General features: G+C 48.2%; 1 protein-coding gene across 2 annotated transcripts in view; it reads right to left on the bottom strand.

The window, feature by feature from the left end:
- Nucleotides 1–2,672: 2,672 nt before the first annotated feature.
- The window catches only part of LOC148523439 (uncharacterized), a 35,961-nt gene continuing 19,736 nt past the window's right edge, over nucleotides 2,673–18,897 (bottom strand). Inside the window, exons 5-7 of one of the 2 annotated variants that reach the window (XM_088473227.1) lie at nucleotides 15,809–15,941; nucleotides 13,048–13,169; nucleotides 2,673–3,061 (exon numbers count right to left, since the gene is read on the bottom strand). In XM_088473227.1, the coding sequence (XP_088329353.1) occupies nucleotides 3,025–3,061; nucleotides 13,048–13,169; nucleotides 15,809–15,941 (292 nt within the window). In that variant the 3' untranslated portion in view covers nucleotides 2,673–3,024. Of the gene's footprint in view, nucleotides 3,062–12,444; nucleotides 13,170–15,808; nucleotides 15,942–18,897 lie in introns of those variants that run through there. The other variant, XM_088473226.1, reaches the window with a different exon arrangement.

The raw sequence follows: 18,897 nt of genomic DNA, 5'->3' as shown, positions 1-18,897 counted from the left end.
ACATATTAAAACTATTCATAGGGCATACGTCTCAGCAACATATGGTACAAGGGGAATCAGGAAGCTGCCGAAATACAAATTATCCCTGGCGACATTCTTCCATAATATTTTGGGAAAAGATTATGATGTTTATAAACAAAATATGTGGTTTGCGCCTTGTTAAAGATCCTCTAGCTATGTTATTTGTGAATTTTACAAACCGAAGACAGAATTGCTGCCCTTTTTTATGCTGCCCATCCACTAGGCGATTAAACCTAGCGATGGAGCGATAACGACGGTCGTTATCACTCTATCACTTGGTAATCGCCCGCAAATCGGGCAGTAAACGGTTAAAAACGACCAGCGATGCGTGTGCCCGCTGGTCGTTTTTAACATCAATCATCGCCCGAACATGACGGTCAACCTGACGACCGCTGTCAGGTTGCCATGTTCGGGGATGAACCCGATAAAAAGAGAGTGCCAAGAGAGGGAGCGCTGTCACTCACCTGTCTAGAGGGACGATGCTGCCATGGAATGTCCGCTGCTGGGAGCCGCTGAGGAAGGGGTCCTGCAGCCTGCCGGAGACCAGTGCCCTGCTGACTCTGCCCGTCACCGCCGAGGACTGCTTCCCGTCACCGCCGAGGAGGCTGCTGCCCGTCACCGCCGAGGTGACTGCTGCCCATTACCGCCGAGGACCCGGGAGGAAGACCTCTCCAGACCTCACCCCGCGGGAGACGACGGCGTCGTAATCGTGCCGTCGTCCCCGCATCGCCTAGTGGATGGGCACCTTTACATTAGTTGTCATTGTTGCAAAGAATTAATACTTCTTAACTGGACATTTCTGCAGCACCCTCCTTCAGGCAGCTAAAAATACTCTGCTACAGCGCCTTTATTTTGATAGACGGGCGATTGAAAGAGGAGTGACCAAGTTTTATGCCAAGTGGGGGCTATATATTGACTCACTGGATCTTGATTTTCAGACACATATATTGAAACTGTTTTGAGACGACAACTTTGGTCTAATATCGTAGTTTAGAATGAGCTATGTGGAATCTTTCACACTATATACTTACATGATATATTACACTATATACTTACATGATATATTACACTAAACATATACTACTCTTTTTTTCCTTTGTGGGAAATGTGATTTTTTTTTTCCCCCCACTGCAATAAAGGTCAGGGGGAAAGGAAGAGACCAGCTGCACTGGGCCCGGAGAGTTTTTCTGTTATCTTTTTATGATCCTCCCCTTTTAGTAGTTTGTGTTTTTCTTTTAGTTTATTAAATTGTATTTACTTTTCTTTTTCATGTGAAGTGTATATGTTTATCCTTTTCTTTATTTATGTTTGTACTACAATTTGCTCCTTTGGGGGTCTATTCATGATGCTAATTATCGGGGATAATTAACATTCTAACTCGCCGCGGAATCCGAAGCAATTCAGCATTGCTCCGGCGCGGTGACAGCTAATCCGAAAATCAGCTATCCCGCGAGCGGCTTCACTGCTCCTTTAGGAGCAGTGACGGGAATGCGCATGCGTGACCTAGAGGTCACGCATGCGCACAGGAGCCCCAACGTCCGGTGGAAGGAGCCGGACAGGGGCGGAGGGATCCAAAAGGAGCGGGGTGCGAACCAGGACTGGGAGAACTCGCCATCTGAAGATATTGTATTTTCAGAGCTTTATGAATTCTGTCTTGATACTAGTGTATGGGGACACTGGGCCATTTCACAAGAGGAAGGTAAGTAGGAGATATCTGTGATACTAGTGTATGGGGACAGCCGGCCATTCCGGGAGAGGAAGGTAAGCAGGAGATATCTGTGATACTAGTGTATGGGGACACTGGGCCATTTCACAAGAGGAAGGTAAGTAGGAGATATCTGTGAAACTAGTGTATGGGGACATTGGGCCATTTCACAAGAGGAAGGTAAGTAGGAGATATTTGTGATACTAGTGTATGGGGACAGCCGGCCATTCCGGGAGAGAAAGGTAAGCAGGAGATATCTGTGATACTAGTGTATGGGGACAGCCGGCCATTCCGGGAGAGAAAGTTAAGCAGGAGATATCTGTGATACTAGTGTATGGGGACAGCCGGCCATTCCGGGAGAGGAAGGTAAGAAGGAGATATCTGTGATACTAGTGAATGGGGACAGCGGGCCATTCCAGGAGAGGAAGGTAAGCAGGGGATATCGGTGATACTAGTGTATGGGGTATATATCTGTGATATCTCCTGCTTTACCCTTTTGATGAATGGCCCGATAACTTAATATCTACAATTGCAGGTGATAATGTTCATTTTCAGCTGCTTTTGTAATAATTAAGTGATGGTGACTAGGCCCCTTGGTGAGCACAATAGTTGGATGTATTGTGATTAGATACGTTATACTATGTCACTCCGGCAATTACTGATACTGATGTGTCTTCTAAATCATTTTATAGGTAGTTCATTATTTTGTATACGTACCTCCTTTTTTCTCAATAAAAATGTTTCTGAAAAAAAAAAATATATTCTCTGTGCAGCGTTGCATAATGTGATTATATTGTCAGTTACTGAGATAGAGCAGACATATCAGGCAGCACGTTACAGAGAGTACGTCAGCCATTCATTGGCAGAGTATACAGTGGTGCTGGATGCACAGTGAATGGAGGATACTCCACACAGCAGACGGCATAACCAGGGTATAGGTTTATTATCTAGTGCAGGTAGTGTAAGACACAGGGTAACGCAGGTACAGGCGGTAGATGCCAGATGCAGCCTGGAGCGTACAGGCACACATTACTTACTCTCTGGCAACCAGCGGGAGACTCCCTATTTTTTGGGTAGTCCCCCCAGGAGTCCCGGCAGAGTGGGTACTCCTCCCGCATCCTGCCCACTTTTTAGTGTAGTGGGCAGGATGAGAAGAATAAAACCTGATATGACGGTACGTGAAGAGGGGGGCGGGGCTTAATGGCGCAATTCTGTGCTAATATCATCATTGTGGAGCATCATTTTTAAGATGTCCTACGCTCCTCGGGATGATGGGCACCGGGCTCTGCAGCTCTCATTCACCTTTTGCAGATCTCTGATATCTCCTGTGTGCGGCTGGGAAAGAAAAATGTATAAATAAATAAAGCTCCCCCTACAGCCACCGTCCTAACTGCATACAGACGTCATTTACAGGGGATTATAGTATTATCAAGGTTCTGTCATTTCTATCACCAAAATCTTTTTCCAGCTTATTTAAGAAAAAACACCAGGACAACTGAGCCATGGTCAGTTTCTCGGTGATACTGGCCGGGAGCAGTAACCAGCAACTTACTGCAGTGCCGGACGGTCGTGGACTCTTTGGTGCAGGAGTGACCCAGTTTTGGGCTTCCTGGTGCAGATACAATGAAAACTTTAAAAAAAAATATATATATATATATATATATTTATATATATAAATACTTTCTTCTTTAAGCAAAATTATATAATTCATTTTAAATACATTAATTCTTACGTATATTATTATTAGTAGTAGTAATTCAAGGGATTTATCTGTGGTCTACATGCAGCTCCATTTACTTTTAGTTCCTTTCCTATACATCCTTCATTGTAGTGTTAGGCGGCCTCAGCAGCGCCCCCTGGTCCCGATGCCCCGCGCAGCTGCCTAATGGTAGCTCCGCCCCTGATAATATTCTCTTGTGAGAGTCCTGTGGCCAAACATTTCCTCACACACAGACTGTGTAACAGATTATTATAGTCTGCTCAGTCTTATCACACAAATGTTTATGTAGTTCTTACAATGCTAATAAATGAGCCATGCATTAATACATAGGTTCTATGCATCCTTCTCCTATTACACAGCGACTACACTGTCCTACAGGCACCAGGCAGTCAGTCAGTTAGGGATTTCTCCCTGGCACAGCTAGAGTTAAATGTCTATAAGGTGATTGTGATGCGTCATAATAGCCGGTGACATCACAGACGTTGGGTTAGTGAGGTCTGTACTGTAACCTATCAGTGCTGCACTGTCTCTCAGCCAGTGTAGTATATTTTCTCCTTTTCCTCACGCAGCAAGACTTTGGAATATGATTTCCTTCTTTATTATTTTATTTCTGTGTCTAATGACACCAATGGAGGTCGGCGGCATGCCTATTCCACCAGCGCAGACTGAAGCCGCCATGCAGACTGACGCCTCCGTGGACGGTGCTAATGGGGAACATCATCAGGAGCGCCATCATCTCATGCAGCATGAGGCACGCGGGTTAGTGCAGGAAGCAGTATCAGGGACGATCAAGTGGCTGCTAATAGCGGTTGTCGTCTGTGCAGTGTTTATCTGCTGCTGCTTATGTTGCTCCTATGAATGCCTGCATAGGTACGGGGATAGTATCTCATTTGAGCAGATAGCAGCACTGTAAGGAAGGCAGCAAATTCCATCTGCCCGCTCCACCTGCGCCAATACCACCTGCCAGCTCCACCTGCGGCAATAACATCTGCCAACTCCACCTGCGGCAATAACATCTCCCAACTCCACCTGCGGCAATAACATCTCCCAACTCCACCTGCGGCAACAACATCTCCCAACTCCACCTGCGGCAATAACATCTGCCATTTGCACCAGGCATCATGGTCTCCTCCTACCCCATTGATTATCTGCCTCCTGCATCCATGTGACCTATATGCCAGCCCTTTTCCAGCAGGATGGTTGGGGCAGTCACACTCTACAGTAGTGGATTTACCGCTAGGCAACACAAGCAGTTGCCTAGGGCCCGGCGGGCCGTATAATGGAGGCAGGCTCAGTGCATTGATAAGGACAGCTGCCGGGTGCTGGCTCCAGCTTGCTGCTCTGTGGAAGTGAATCCCTCGCTGAGACAAGCTAACTGCTGCCTTCAGGCAGGGGGCGTGGTGTGGGAGGAGCCACCAGCGCTGATGGGGAGTTGGGGGCGGGTGCAGTGATGCATTGTGCCAATCACCTTTAGCACCGCCCCCAGCACGGAGTGACAGTATGAAGATGATGGCTCCTCCATTCCAGAATCACATCTATGGCCGCACATACAGTAAGTAACCTGTGCTCCTCCCCCTCCCCCCTGTGCTTCCTGTCTCAGTTCCTCTGTCCTTGTCCTGCTCTCTGTACTTCCATTATATGTCTGTCTGTCTCCCCCAGTCTGTGTGTATGTCTCCATGTCCCCTCCCCCCACCAACAGTGTGTATGTCTCCATGTCCCGTCCCCCCCCTCATTGTATGTCTCCATGTCCCGTCCCCCCCAGTCATTGTGTGTATGTCTCCATATCCGGTCCCCCCCAGTCATGGTGTGTATGTCTCCATGTCTCACCAGGCCCCATTCATGGTGTGTATGTCTCCATGTCCCGTCCGCCCCCTCATTGTGTGTATGTCTCCATGTCCCGTCCCCCCCAGTCATTGTGTGTATGTCTCCATGTCCGGTCCCCCCCAGTCATGGTGTGTATGTCTCCATGTCTCACCAGGCCCCATTCATGGTGTGTATGTCTCCATGTCCCGTCCCCCCCAGTCATTGTGTGTATGTCTCCATGTCCCGTCCCCCCCAGTCATTGTTGGTATGTCTCCATGTCCCGTCCCTCCCAGTCATGGTGTGTATGTCTCCATGTCCCGTCTCCCCCAGTCATGGTGTGTATGTCTCCATGTCCCGTCCCCCCCAGTCATGGTGTCTATGTCTCCATGTCCCGTCCCCCCCAGTCATGGTGTCTATGTCTCCATGTCCCGTCCCCCCCAGTCATGGTGTCTATGTCTCCATGTCCCCCCCCCCCTTCCCCAGTCATGGTGTGTATGTCTCCATGTCTCCCCAGGCCCCAGTGTGTATCTGCCCTTTGTTTTTCCTTCTTCTTTTGCCTGTGTCTTCCATTACTCCTTTCAATTCTCTCCCCCCACCTAATTCTATCATTTATCCACCATCACCCATGTTTTCCTGTACCCCCATCACCCATGTTTTCCTGTACCCCCACCACCCACCTTTCAATTGTGCCCCTACCACTGTTCCTCTTACCCTGCTCCTCATCCCATCACTCCCTTTCTATTGTCACTTATCCTCCTTCTCCCCTCACCGTCCTCTTCCTTTTCTCCTGAAGGTGATGGAGTCCTGCTGGGTGACGATCAGAGGTGGCGAGGAGAAACCTGAGCATGCCAGGTCAGCACCATCTTCTGTCTCCTCTATAACACTGCTGTCACTGGTGAGAACCCTAACATACACCAGTAATATGAGCAGCAGAGGTATTATGGCGGTACTTTTATCTCCACATTACCTGTTCTATCAGCAGATTCTTTAAAAAATGTTTTATTCCTTGCAATATATTTTTAGTTTGTGTAGAATTTTCATTTATTTATTTTTTTCTTGTAGGGACAGGTGGGGGCCCCCAGACCAGTAACTTGCCTAGTGCCCCATGAAGTGTAAATCCGCCTCTGACACTCTATGATGGATGATGCATCCACAGAACATTATCAGGACCGGCATCGGGAAGCACATCAGGACCGGCATCAGGATCACCTCCTACCACATTGATTATCTGCCTCCTGCATTCATGGGACCTACACGCCAGACCTTTTCCAGCAGGACGGTAACGCTCTATGATGGATGATGCATCCATGGAACATTATCAGGACCGGCATCGGGAAGAGCATCAGGACCAGCATCAGGCATCATTGTACATTTGCTGCATGCACAAATATGGAGAAGAATACCTTACCATGTACTACAACAATGCCGGCTGTAGCCACAATGGGATAATACATTATATATTATATTATACAGTAATATAGTACAACTTGCTGAATGTGGAAGAATAAAATGTGTTATTATAACCTAGAGGTAATGATGTGATTTGTGCTGTTAGTCATTGCTGAGCTCTGTCACACGGCTCTGGGACACACTCACTGTTACATGGAAATTACCAAACTGAGTTATGCTGGGGGACCTGCATGCAGGCATTGGTAGGGGCGGTGGCTTTATAATTACATCTGACTAAGGCGCAAATTTTAAAAAAAAAACGAGAATTGTAATTTCGGGATGTAGTTGGGATCCTGGCGCACAGAATGCCGGAATCCCGCCAGGGGTCACAATGCCGGCAACAGCATCCCGGCGCCTGCGTTCCTCGCGGGTAAGTATGAGGGGCAGGGTTAAATTTAGGGGTTAAGGTTAAGCACTAGGGGGAGGGTAAGGGTTAGGCTGCAGGGAAGGAGGGTCAGTGTGAGTTAGGGGTTAGTGTAGGGGTATTTACCTTTGGGCATCGGGATTCTGTCGGGAAATGCGAACGCAGCCTGGAGCGCGTTACCTGGCCACGTCGCATCTCACGAGTCAGCGCTGCCTATCCGGCTCCCCCTTGTGTAATGGAGGATATCCATTCTGCACATGTTCCTCCTCCTCCTCAGGCCCCCTAGGAGTGTTGCGGTGGTCTGTGACCACCGACATCACTTCCAATATCGTGTCCCAGAATACCGTGCGAAGAGCACATGCGCCTAAAGTAAAAGTGCGAGGAAGTAAATATAGTTCCCCACCGAGCACCGGTAAGCTGGTCTCTGCGTGTGCAGAGATCAGCTGCAATAGGGGGGGGGACTGATGATCGGCTCCCCCTGCAGGCTAGGGTAGTGAGGTGAGCAGGCTAGGGTAGTCATGGGGGGGGGCATCTATTGGCACTAGTGGGAGTCTTGATGAATAATAAAATATTATATTTGTCTGGGGGGTATATATATATACATATAAAATAAACATTTACATATATAGTGACATATGGGGACGGGGGCTCTGCTACAGGGGCATGCGCGAGACCCGGCTAGCTACGGGCGCTCCGTCGCTCCAGGTCTCACACCAAAGGGGACGAGCTGTCGATGGTGATTGACAGCTCGCCCCGTTTGGTAGGCGTGGCCGGGGGGTGGCTTCACAAACGGAGGTGTTCCCAAGCGAAAGCCTGCCGTTTGTGGGCGGCCCCACTGACATCACCAGGGATGTCAGTGGGAGAGCTTCCGGCTCTGTTAGAGCCAGAAGCTCTCTGGGGCTTGCGGCCACGAGACCCTACCACAAGGGTCTCGTCTCAAGCCCGATGGTCAACCATCAACCTGGCCACTCGCTATAGCTGTGGGTGGTCACCCACAGCCTAGCGAGAGGCCAGGAGGCCGCTCCAAAAAAAACCCGCTCTGATTCTGAGCGAGCGCTCTTTCAGAGCGTCCGTCTCTGTATCAGGCCCTATGCTCCTTATTTCTCAGTAAGTCAATTGTGTGTGCGTACAATTTATACCGATAGCCAGAGAAAAGCACATATTGAGCCTCTCGCGTCGCCAAATTATTTGTGTTGCCATCGCTGTTGTGTTACTATTGGACCAAGACTTCTATCAATCAATCCTGGTTCGATTAACAAAATAATTTAAAACACGTTTTGAAGGGTGTAAGAAAGGGGTTGGGTACGAGATCCCAGCGCTTGGGATCCAATACCGACGGGTCACTACCTCGAACGAAGGAGGTAAGTATACTCTCCTTCCTCTACCCCTAACCTTCCCCTCAGTGCCTAACCCTCCCCCTCCCCCTAACCCCAATACTTACTATCGAAATCTTGGCGGTCAGAATGCCGAAGCCAGCTGATATAATAACTTCATCCCTAAGAAAGTGGTTTAGAATATGAAATGACTCTGCTTTCTTCCTGACATGTGACAAGTGTATAGTTTTTGAAAATACTTTAAACCAATAGTTCTCGACCTCAGTCTTCAAGTTCTCCCAACAGGTCATGTTTTCAGGATTTCTGCCTGTAGAAGCAGGCGGGATAATTACTGACCCGGCAAAATAGATTAATTCATCTGTGCGTGATTAAAGACATCCACAAAGAATGTTGGGAGTATGGACTGGAGCTGAGAACCCCTGCTTTAAGCTAAAACTGTTAGAAGTTCTACATATATTAGACAATGTCCTTTCAGCAAGGTTCCTCTCCGCTAGTGTAACGGACAATCTGTCGAGCTCCAGCGACTTGCTGAATGGCCCCACGCACAGCCCTCTGTCAGTACTGAAATATGTCTGCGCCCCTTCTCAGCTCAGAACTGCTGTAAATGTAGATTAAAATTTGGGAGACATTCTCCAAGACGGGCGTTTATTTAATAAACACAGTGCAATGAGCTATAATGTTCTGTTACCCACAGAAACTCATCGGATATCAGTGTCCAACAGCCACACTAATTATAGCTAATGCGGTTGGTTGCACTCGCTCTAACTGGGTGACAGTATAATGACTCTGCTCCTGTGTTGGAAGCCGCTTAGCTGATGTCTGTTTTTCCCTCCACGGAATATAATCGATGAATCCACCCAATACTTTTTCTAAGTTGTTGTTGTTTTTTTTAAGACGCCTCGTACAGCAGGGGACCCACTAGTGTCGGTGTATTTATATCCCCATCGCTTCAGTACACAAAGCTTCTTGCACAGCAGCTGTTTATTTTTGGGTTTGTATTGATTTCTCTAACCTTTCTGTCATAATAGTTTTCATTAGCCTTGGCATCAATGCCTGTAACCATCTGCTCCACGGTATGGTGATAAACTACAATGACAATATAATTGTGAGCTGTGATAACTAAAAAGACGGGAGTTTTCCTCAGCGTTCCGACAGCAGAATTCCCCAGGTGACGGGGAGGCGGCAGAGAGAAAAACTCAAAATACCCTCCAAAACCATTGAATGTAATATGCGAGCACTACATGTGGGGATGAGGTGGACTGTAAATCGTCAGCATTCACCTTACAGCAGGGTATGGGGTATTAATCCGGAATCGGTATGTACGACCGCCGGACTTCAGCCCGGGGGATGAAATCCCGACGCCGGAAGATGAAGATCCCGACTGAGGTGAGTAACTACCCTAACCCTCCCCTCGGTCCCCATAACCCTCCCTTAGGGGTGCCTAACCCTACACTCCCCCCAGGGGTGCCTAAACCTAACCCCTCTTCCCTGCACCCTAACTAACCCTCCCGGGGGGGTGCCTGTCCCTAACTTCCCCCCCGGTGGTGCCTGACCCTAACCCTCCTTTCCCGTAGCCTAACCCTAAGTCCGACCGAGAGTCCCTAAACCTAACCCCCCCCCCGCGCGGTTATCACCTCCCGACGCCCGGCTTACCTACGTTCTGTATGGCGGGTGTCAGGATTTCGGCGTGGGGCTAATGATAGGCGTCAGTATTTAGACGCCTCTCATTAGGCCCATGCCGGGCTTTCACTGTCAGGAAGCCGGCTGACGGCATTTCGACCGTCGGCTTCTTTTACTAATGTGCGGGTTTACAAAATTGGAGATGTTGCCCATAGCAACCAATCAGATTCTTGCTGTCATTTTCTAGAAGGTCTTAGATAAATGAGAAGTTGAATCTGATTGGTTGCTATGGGCAACATCTCCTTTTGTAAACCCGCACATTAGTAAATATGTCTCATTTATTTGTTCCCAATGCTGCATTCTCAGGGATACTGGTCCAGCACATCTTGATCTTTGTAATTTATTTTTCAATGCCAACATTGTTATTTTTTTTATTATCATTACTATTATTATGATTATATGTTTTTGTTATGTTGCAAATTCTGTTACGTAGCATCAATGCTACAGAACGTTACATGTATAGAAATAATTTGTGTAATAGAACAGAAACACCTCGCCCCCTGTCACTAGATTGTATGAAGAGATGCCAGTCGCATTAATTCCGATGGAGCTCGCTACAGAAGCTAGCAATCAGCCTGTGGATCACATGTAGAGATCCACCAGTGTTTAACCACTGGACGTAACACGTAACCTACTGAAAAGATGGCAGGACAGCGGAAAGAGATGCAATGATACAATATTATTTATAGGTAAATACACTTATACACACTGCAGTATGTGCTGACTGAAAGGTCTCATCCAGTTCACTCTGTAACAGTTTTATTCCTCATGCGGGACAGAGTCTACGCACCATTTACAAGACGCTCCCCCCTGATGCCCATTTAGAAGGTTAAATCTCCCACTGAAGGAGGCGACGAGTTGTGAATCCAAGCACTTTGACTCTCGAGTACTTCTTGCAGGGCAGCTGTCCGATCAGGCCTATCAACATCGATCAGGCCTCTCGACATCCAAGGTGCTTAGACATAACATTTGTCCTGTTTTGAGAGGATGGACCATTGATCAGACACCAGGGGGTAAATTTACTAAAGTGAGAGTTTTTAGAAGTGAGTTTTAAAAGTGATGTTGCCCATAGCAACCAATCAGATTCTAGCTATTATCTTCTAGAAGGTGCTAGTTAAATGTTAAGTAGAATCTGATTGGTTGCTATGGGCAACATCACTTCTCAAACTCACTTCTATAAACTCTCACTTTAGTAAATTTACCCCCAGGGGGTGAATACCTAAAAATAATGCTGGGTGTCCCCGGACTCTGAACTCTCGCTGTTCTGCCAGTTGGGTGGAGGATGATGCCTCGCAACATTCTTAGTTTTAGACCGAGTGCTTATTCAAAACAGCCAAGTTAAATGGTGTGTGCCCCAATTTATGCCATTCGCCCTGCGCATAAAGTGCTAAACTTGTTGCAAATATCTTGTAGAATTAAAACAGGTGCAGATTAATTCTCCTTTTACATAAGTGTCCTCATACAACATTGCTGCAGTCACGCCAAACAGCCCCTCTCGGCACCAGGTCCCGTACGATTCTGCTAGTGCCAGGCATATTTGTTGGCAAAAATGCATCTTAGTGGCAATGCGATGCTCTAGGACGCACCAGGAGACTGCGCTGATTAATTTGATATTAGACACTTGTATGTCTGGGTGCGACTGAGTCTGAATCTGTGTACGATGTACTATGATGCAACCGACGTGTTTTTTTTTCCACGCCAAGTTCCATTGTGCTTCGTATATAGACTCAGTCGCATACAGATATACAAGTGTTGCATAGAAAATTAACCAGTGCAGTCGCATTGTGATTAAGACGCATCTTCAGGCGAAAAAAGGCGCCCGGCGCTATCAGAGTTGCGTGGGACCTGACGGCTCACTTGCGCCAGGCATCTTGCGTGGCGTATTGAGGCTTAATGTATGAGGACACTTCTGTATTTAACATTAATAATGTATAACACATTCCATGTTTTGCAACCAAATATATAAGCCACACTATGGCCTTCATTCAGAGGACCGCACGGCCGCCTCGATGTTTGTCAAGTGCGCATGCGCACGAGGGAGCCGGCTCCTTCGTGCACATGCGTGAGACCCGCTACGACCGACAGCGCCGGTCGTAGCGGGTCTCTTTCCAAAGGGGGCGAGCTGTCGATGTTGATTGACAGCTCGCCCCGTTTGGAAGGCGGGCCGGGGGGGTGGCAGCCCAAACGGAGGCGTTCCAATGGGAACGCCTACCGTTTGGGGGAGGCCCCACTGACATCACTAGTGATGTCAGTGGAGAGCTTCCGGCTCTGACAGAGCCAGAAGCTCTCCGGGGCTTACGACAAGTGAGACCCTACCCTAGGGTCTCATCGTAAGCCCCGATGGTCGCGATGGTCTCTGACCATCGCGACCATCACCCTAGCGGTCGTTAGAGCTGTGGGTGTAAACCCACAGCCTAATGACCGAAACAAAGGCGGGCGGTCAGGATGCAAGCGACCGCTTGCATCCTCCGACCGCCTCTGAATGAGGCCCTATATGAGGTCTTGGTACAACGATGGGGCAATTGCGATGCATTTTTACAGTTTCCGCTAAATGTTATATTAATGTAAAATGTCCTATTTGCTACAAACTAATCTAACGGTAAAACTAAAGCCACTTTTAAGAGTGACCTTTCAAGTAACCAGCAATAGCTCCCTGAGAGAGTGGTAACATGGAGAGTGCGTAACATGTTTTAGGTAACATGGAGAGAGCGTAACAGGTTTTAGTTAACATGGAGAGTGCGTATTTTTAGGTAACATGGAGAGTGCGTATTTTTAGGTAACATGGAGAGTGCGTATTTTTAGGTAACATGGAGAGTGCGTATTTTTAGGTAACATGGAGAGTGCATAAACAAGCTAAATAAATAGATCAGTTTCTTATTAATATAAATAAATAAGAAAATAATTTTCTAGCAACACTTCGGCCTATTCCAACTTAAAGTTCTGGAGATAACGGTCATAATTTCCCTCACACCTTGCGATACAGTCCAGGAAGTAATCCTTCTCCGCGATGGCCCTGAGGAGGTCCGTCTGCACCAGGCAGACGTCGTACAGCTCGGACGTGGGCACCTTTCTGGACCCCTTTTCCAGAAGCACCTGAAGCAGAAGAAATGAGGATCAGTATCTGTATATAATGACTGCAAAGAATCCAGAACCTCATAGTCCCATTTCTAGGAGCGATACAATGGCTGGATTAGCACCATGCGTGGCGCCCAAGAGAAACAAGATGGATGCCATGATCACACAATCTTCCAGCAATGAGCCGCCCTCCCGTTACCTCCTAGGAGCGGGCACTGAAATCCACGGCTCATGCGGACAAATTAATTCTTCGTCTCCTTGCGGTAACCTTCGGAATACAAGGTGCAGTGCGACATGCATGCGTGGTTTTCCAACTGTGTGCATATCGCCATTGCGTGCAGTTAGCGTGTACCTCTGAATCAGGCCCCTAATGTTTCATTCAGTAAGCAAAGAGATTACAATGTACCCTATGTTATATAAACCCGCCCACCCTTTATTACTGTAGCCCCTTCTCCCTGAACACAATTACACATGTATATCACGGGAAGCAATCGCGAAGCCGACTGCCTATATACCGGCAGCCGGCTTCCCGACTGTCTTGTCCCGGCAAGGGTGAAATGCCGGGACAAGACAGACGGCCGCATTTCCCCGACGCCGGGAGACCGGCGCCCGGCATCACGATCGTAGTGATGCCGGGCGCCGCGAGCGGACAGCCGCGGGGGGGGGGAGGGTTAGGTTTAGGGCTCCCGGGGGGGGGGCAGGGTTAGGCACCCCCCCGGGAGGGTTAGGGTTAGGCTAGGGGGAGGGAGGGTTAGGGTTAGGCACCCCCGGGGGAGACTTAGGGTTAGGCACCCCCCCGGGGGACTTAGGTTTAGGCAGCGGGGAAGGGGGTGGTTAGGGTTAGGCACTTAGAGGGAGAATTAGGGTTAGGCACTTGGGGGGGAAGTTAGGGTTAGGCACCCCTAAGGAGGGTTAGGGTTAGGGGGGTTAGGTTAGTGGATACTTACCTATCCACGATCGGGATTTCCAGCGCTGTCGGGCTTCCGCTGCGTCTCACTCTCCTCCTGTCGGGCTGCCGCTGATGGGAATCGGCCATGCGGCCGGCGGTATATCATACCCATACCGTACATCACCACTCCTTGCCCAACGACTCCATACTCCTAATACAATGGCACATGGTGACACAGAGTAGCACGCCACGCTGAGCTGTGACGGTGGCTGAAGGAGGAGGCGCAGGCAGTAAAGGGCTTACTGGAGGACACTGTTTAACCCCCCCCCCCAGGCCCCAGCATCCTTCCTATACAGAGATTGCAGGAGAAACACAAGGTGGTCGCCTTGTATCACCAGGCACTTAGTTACCAATGTAGAAGATCCCGGCAACACAGCAGCTTCAATTACATTTATTGAGCAGATAAATTGACCATTCTCCCTTGTGGATGTGTGCGGTCTCATCAATCTCCTTATGCAGTCACTAAATAAGAGGCAGAGCAACCTGGGGGCAGGGAACGGGTGTACTAAAGAAAAGACGTGTGCTGGAATCCAGACTGGGAGAGACTGATGCCCGTATCCTGGAAAGCTGCCCTCTGGGGGGTGATTCACACCTGGCCTCATCATTACACGGCTCAGGCACTTCCTAATGAAGGAATAGCATGCAGTGAGAGGATATTGCTCCATCTGACATTATACATGCATGTGACATGGGCAAAGAAGACTTGGAAATGTGCGTAGCTTTAATTATATATTCTACTCGGTGCACTATGGATATAGGGGTGGAGGGGAAAATGGTATATGCAATTATATGATATACTCCTTACTGTAAATTCCAAATATAATGCAAGCCTCAGAAGACCTATGGGACCATATATACAGAGCAGCAGTCAGACAAGCCTAGGAAGATACTTCCATTATCACAGCGATCGCCAGGGTGATATTTTCCTACAAAGATGACTCCTTATCAGTCATCCCAATAAGGGTCATTGTAGCCCCCACCTTCAAGCTCGGTACACACCTAAAAGATATATCTGCGGATGATAGTTGTTCGTTGTTCATACACATTGACCAACCATCACCTGTCATCTGGCCATGGATCCTGCTGGCCAGGGGTCGCCTCTTGCCCCCTCCCTGCGGACGCTGCAGCAAGTGTGCGGGCGGTCGGCAGGTATATCTGCCATCGTCTGTGCAGCACAGTCGACACAATATCTCTGTGAACCACATCGTTCACAGACATATCGCCGTTACTCGCCGGCCGACGGGCACACAAAATATTTGTCATGCCCCTTTAATTTGCTTATCAACTTGGATCATTTTTCTGTGTGAAAGGGTCAACCCAGGTCGTAATTCCCGGAACTTTGACCCTGCTTTTCACCAGGGTCGGAGACCCGGCAATTTCGACCTGGGATGACCCTTTCACAAGGTAAAATTACCCGTGTCGATAAGCAATTTACCGGGTAAAAATGCATTACCCGGTAATTTTGTTTCCTGTGTGAAAGGGGGATCAGGCTAGAACCGGCAAAAAGCACTCAAAGGCCGGGTAAAAGCAGGGATTTTTGAAAATTTCTGTGTGAAAGGGATAGCGGTGTGTACCCAGCATTAGCAGAAGCTGGCTGATAGATTTAAGTGCAGAGTTTGGGCAGGTGATTTGTATTTTACATTTAGCGGCCCATTGATGCAAACTGGAGCCATGTAACTGAGATAATACAACAATCTATGAAACTCACCCTACAATCAACAATTGTATCAACTTCGCCCAAACGGATGTTGTCGTCTATGATGATATGCTGATTTTCACAGTCATTAGGATCAATCCAGAACGGCTTACCCCCTGAGCTGGTAAAGCTATTTCTAGCCCACCTAAAAAAAATAAAACAAAATGAAAGTAAAATAAATCAGGTGGCTCACGAAGTGAGGGTCACAGGTACTGCTTATCAAATAAACACTGTGCTCAACACCACTCAGGGCCCTATAGTGAGGGTCACAGGTGCTGCTTATCAAATAAACACTGTGCTCAACACCACTCAGCACCCTATAGTGAGGGTCACAGGTACTGCTCATCAAATAAACACTGTGCTCAACACCACTCAGGGCCCTATAGTGAGGGTCCCAGGTACTGCTCATCAAATAAACACTGTGCTCAACACCACTCAGGGCCCTATAGTGAGGGTCACAGGTACTGCTCATCAAATAAACACTATGGTCAACACCACTCAGCGCCCTATAGTGAGGATCACAGGTACTGCTCATCAAATAAATAAACACTGTGCTCAACACCACTCAGGGCCCTATAGTGAGGGTCACAGGTACTGCTCATCAAATAAACACTGTGCTCAACACCACTCAGGGCCCTATAGTGAGGGTCACAGGTACTGCTCATCAAATAAACACTATGGTCAACACCACTCAGCGCCCTATAGTGAGGATCACAGGTACTGCTCATCAAATAAATAAACACTGTGCTCAACACCACTCAGGGCCCTATAGTGAGGGTCACAGGTACTGCTCATCAAATAAACACTGTGCTCAACACCACTCAGGGCCCTATAGTGAGGGTCCCAGGTACTGCTCATCAAATAAACACTGTGCTCAACACCACTCAGCGCCCTATAGTGAGGGTCACAGGTACTGCTCATCAAATAAACACTGTGCTCAACACCACTCAGGGCCCTATAGTGAGGGTCACAGGTACTGCTCATCACATAAACACTGTGCCCAACACCACTCAGCGCCCTATAGTGAGGGTCACAGGTACTGCTCATCAAATAAACACTATGGTCAACACCACTCAGCGCCCTATAGTGAGGATCACAGGTACTGCTCATCACATAAACACTGTGCTCAACACCACTCAGCACCCTATAGTGAGGGTCACAGGTACTGCTTATCACATAAACACTGTGCCCAACACCACTCAGCACCCTATAGTGAGGGTCACAGGTACTGTTTATCACATAAACACTATGGTCAGCACCACTCAGCGCCCTATAGTGAGGGTCACAGGTACTGCTCATCAAATAAACACTGTGCTCAACACCACTCAGGGCCCTATAGTGAGGGTCACAGGTACTGCTTATGAAATAAACACTGTGCTCAACACCACTCAGCGCCCTATAGTGAGGGTCACAGGTACTGCTCATCAAATAAACACTGTGCTCAACACCACTCAGGGCCCTATAGTGAGGGTCACAGGTACTGCTCATCAAATAAACACTGTGCTCAACACCACTCAGTGCCCTATAGTGAGGATCACAGGTACTGCTCATCACATAAACACTGTGCTCAACACTACTCAGCGCCCTATAGTGAGGGTCACAGGTACTGCTCATCAAATAAACACTGTGCTCAACACCACTCAGTGCCCTATAGTGAGGATCACAGGTACTGCTCATCAAATAAACACTGTGCTCAACACCACTCAGGGCCCTATAGTGAGGGTCACAGGTACTGCTTATGAAATAAACACTGTGCTCAACACCACTCAGCGCCCTATAGTGAGGGTCACAGGTACTGCTCATCAAATAAACACTGTGCTCAACACCACTCAGGGCCCTATAGTGAGGGTCACAGGTACTGCTCATCAAATAAACACTGTGCTCAACACCACTCAGTGCCCTATAGTGAGGATCACAGGTACTGCTCATCACATAAACACTGTGCTCAACACTACTCAGCGCCCTATAGTGAGGGTCACAGGTACTGCTCATCAAATAAACACTGTGCTCAACACCACTCAGTGCCCTATAGTGAGGATCACAGGTACTGCTCATCAAATAAACACTGTGCTCAACACCACTCAGCGCCCTATAGTGAGGGTCACAGGTACTGGTCATCAAATAAACACTGTGCTCAACACCACTCAGCGCCCTATAGTGAGGGTCACAGGTACTGCTCATCAAATAAACACTGTGCTCAACACCACTCAGCGCCCTATAGTGAGGATCACAGGTACTGCTCATCAAATAAACACTGTGCTCAACACCACTCAGCGCCCTATAGTGAGGGTCACAGGTACTGCTCATCAAAAAAAACTGTGCTCAACACCACTCAGCGCCCTATAGTGAGGGTCACAGGTACCGCTCATCAAATAAACACTGTGCTCAACACCACTCATCGCCCTATAGTGAGGATCACAGGTACTGCTCATCAAATAAACACTGTGCTCAACACCACTCAGCGCCCTATAGTGAGGGTCACAGGTACTGCTCATCAAATAAACACTGTGCTCAACACCACTCAGCGCCCTATAGTGAGGGTCACAGGTACTGCTCATCAAATAAACACTGTGCTCAACACCACTCATTGCCCTATAGTGAAGGTCACAGGTACTGCTCATCAAATAAACACTGTGCTCAATACCACTCAGCGCCCTATAGTGAGGGTCACAGGTACTGCTCATCAAATAAACACTGTGCTCAACACCACTCAGCGCCCTATAGTGAGGATCACAGGTACTGCTCATCAAATAAACACTGTGCTCAAAACCACTCATCGCCCTATAGTGAGGGTCACAGGTACTGCTCATCAAATAAACACTGTGCTCAACACCACTCATCGCCCTATAGTGAGGATCACAGGTACTGCTCATCAAATAAACACTGTGCTCAACACCACTCAGCGCCCTATAGTGAGGGTCACAGGTACTGCTCATCAAATAAATAAACACTGTGCTCAACACCACTCAGGGCCCTATAGTGAGGGTCACAGGTACTGCTCATCACATAAACACTGTGCTCAACACCACTCAGCACCCTATAGTGAGGGTCACAGGTACTGCTTATCACATAAACACTGTGCCCAACACCACTCAGCACCC

This window comes from Taudactylus pleione, unplaced genomic scaffold (assembly GCF_031769625.1).
Source record: "Taudactylus pleione unplaced genomic scaffold, aTauple2 ptg000133l, whole genome shotgun sequence".
In the NCBI taxonomy this organism is placed as follows: Eukaryota; Metazoa; Chordata; class Amphibia; order Anura; family Myobatrachidae; genus Taudactylus; species Taudactylus pleione.
This window is presented reverse-complemented; position numbering and strand designations above follow the sequence as displayed.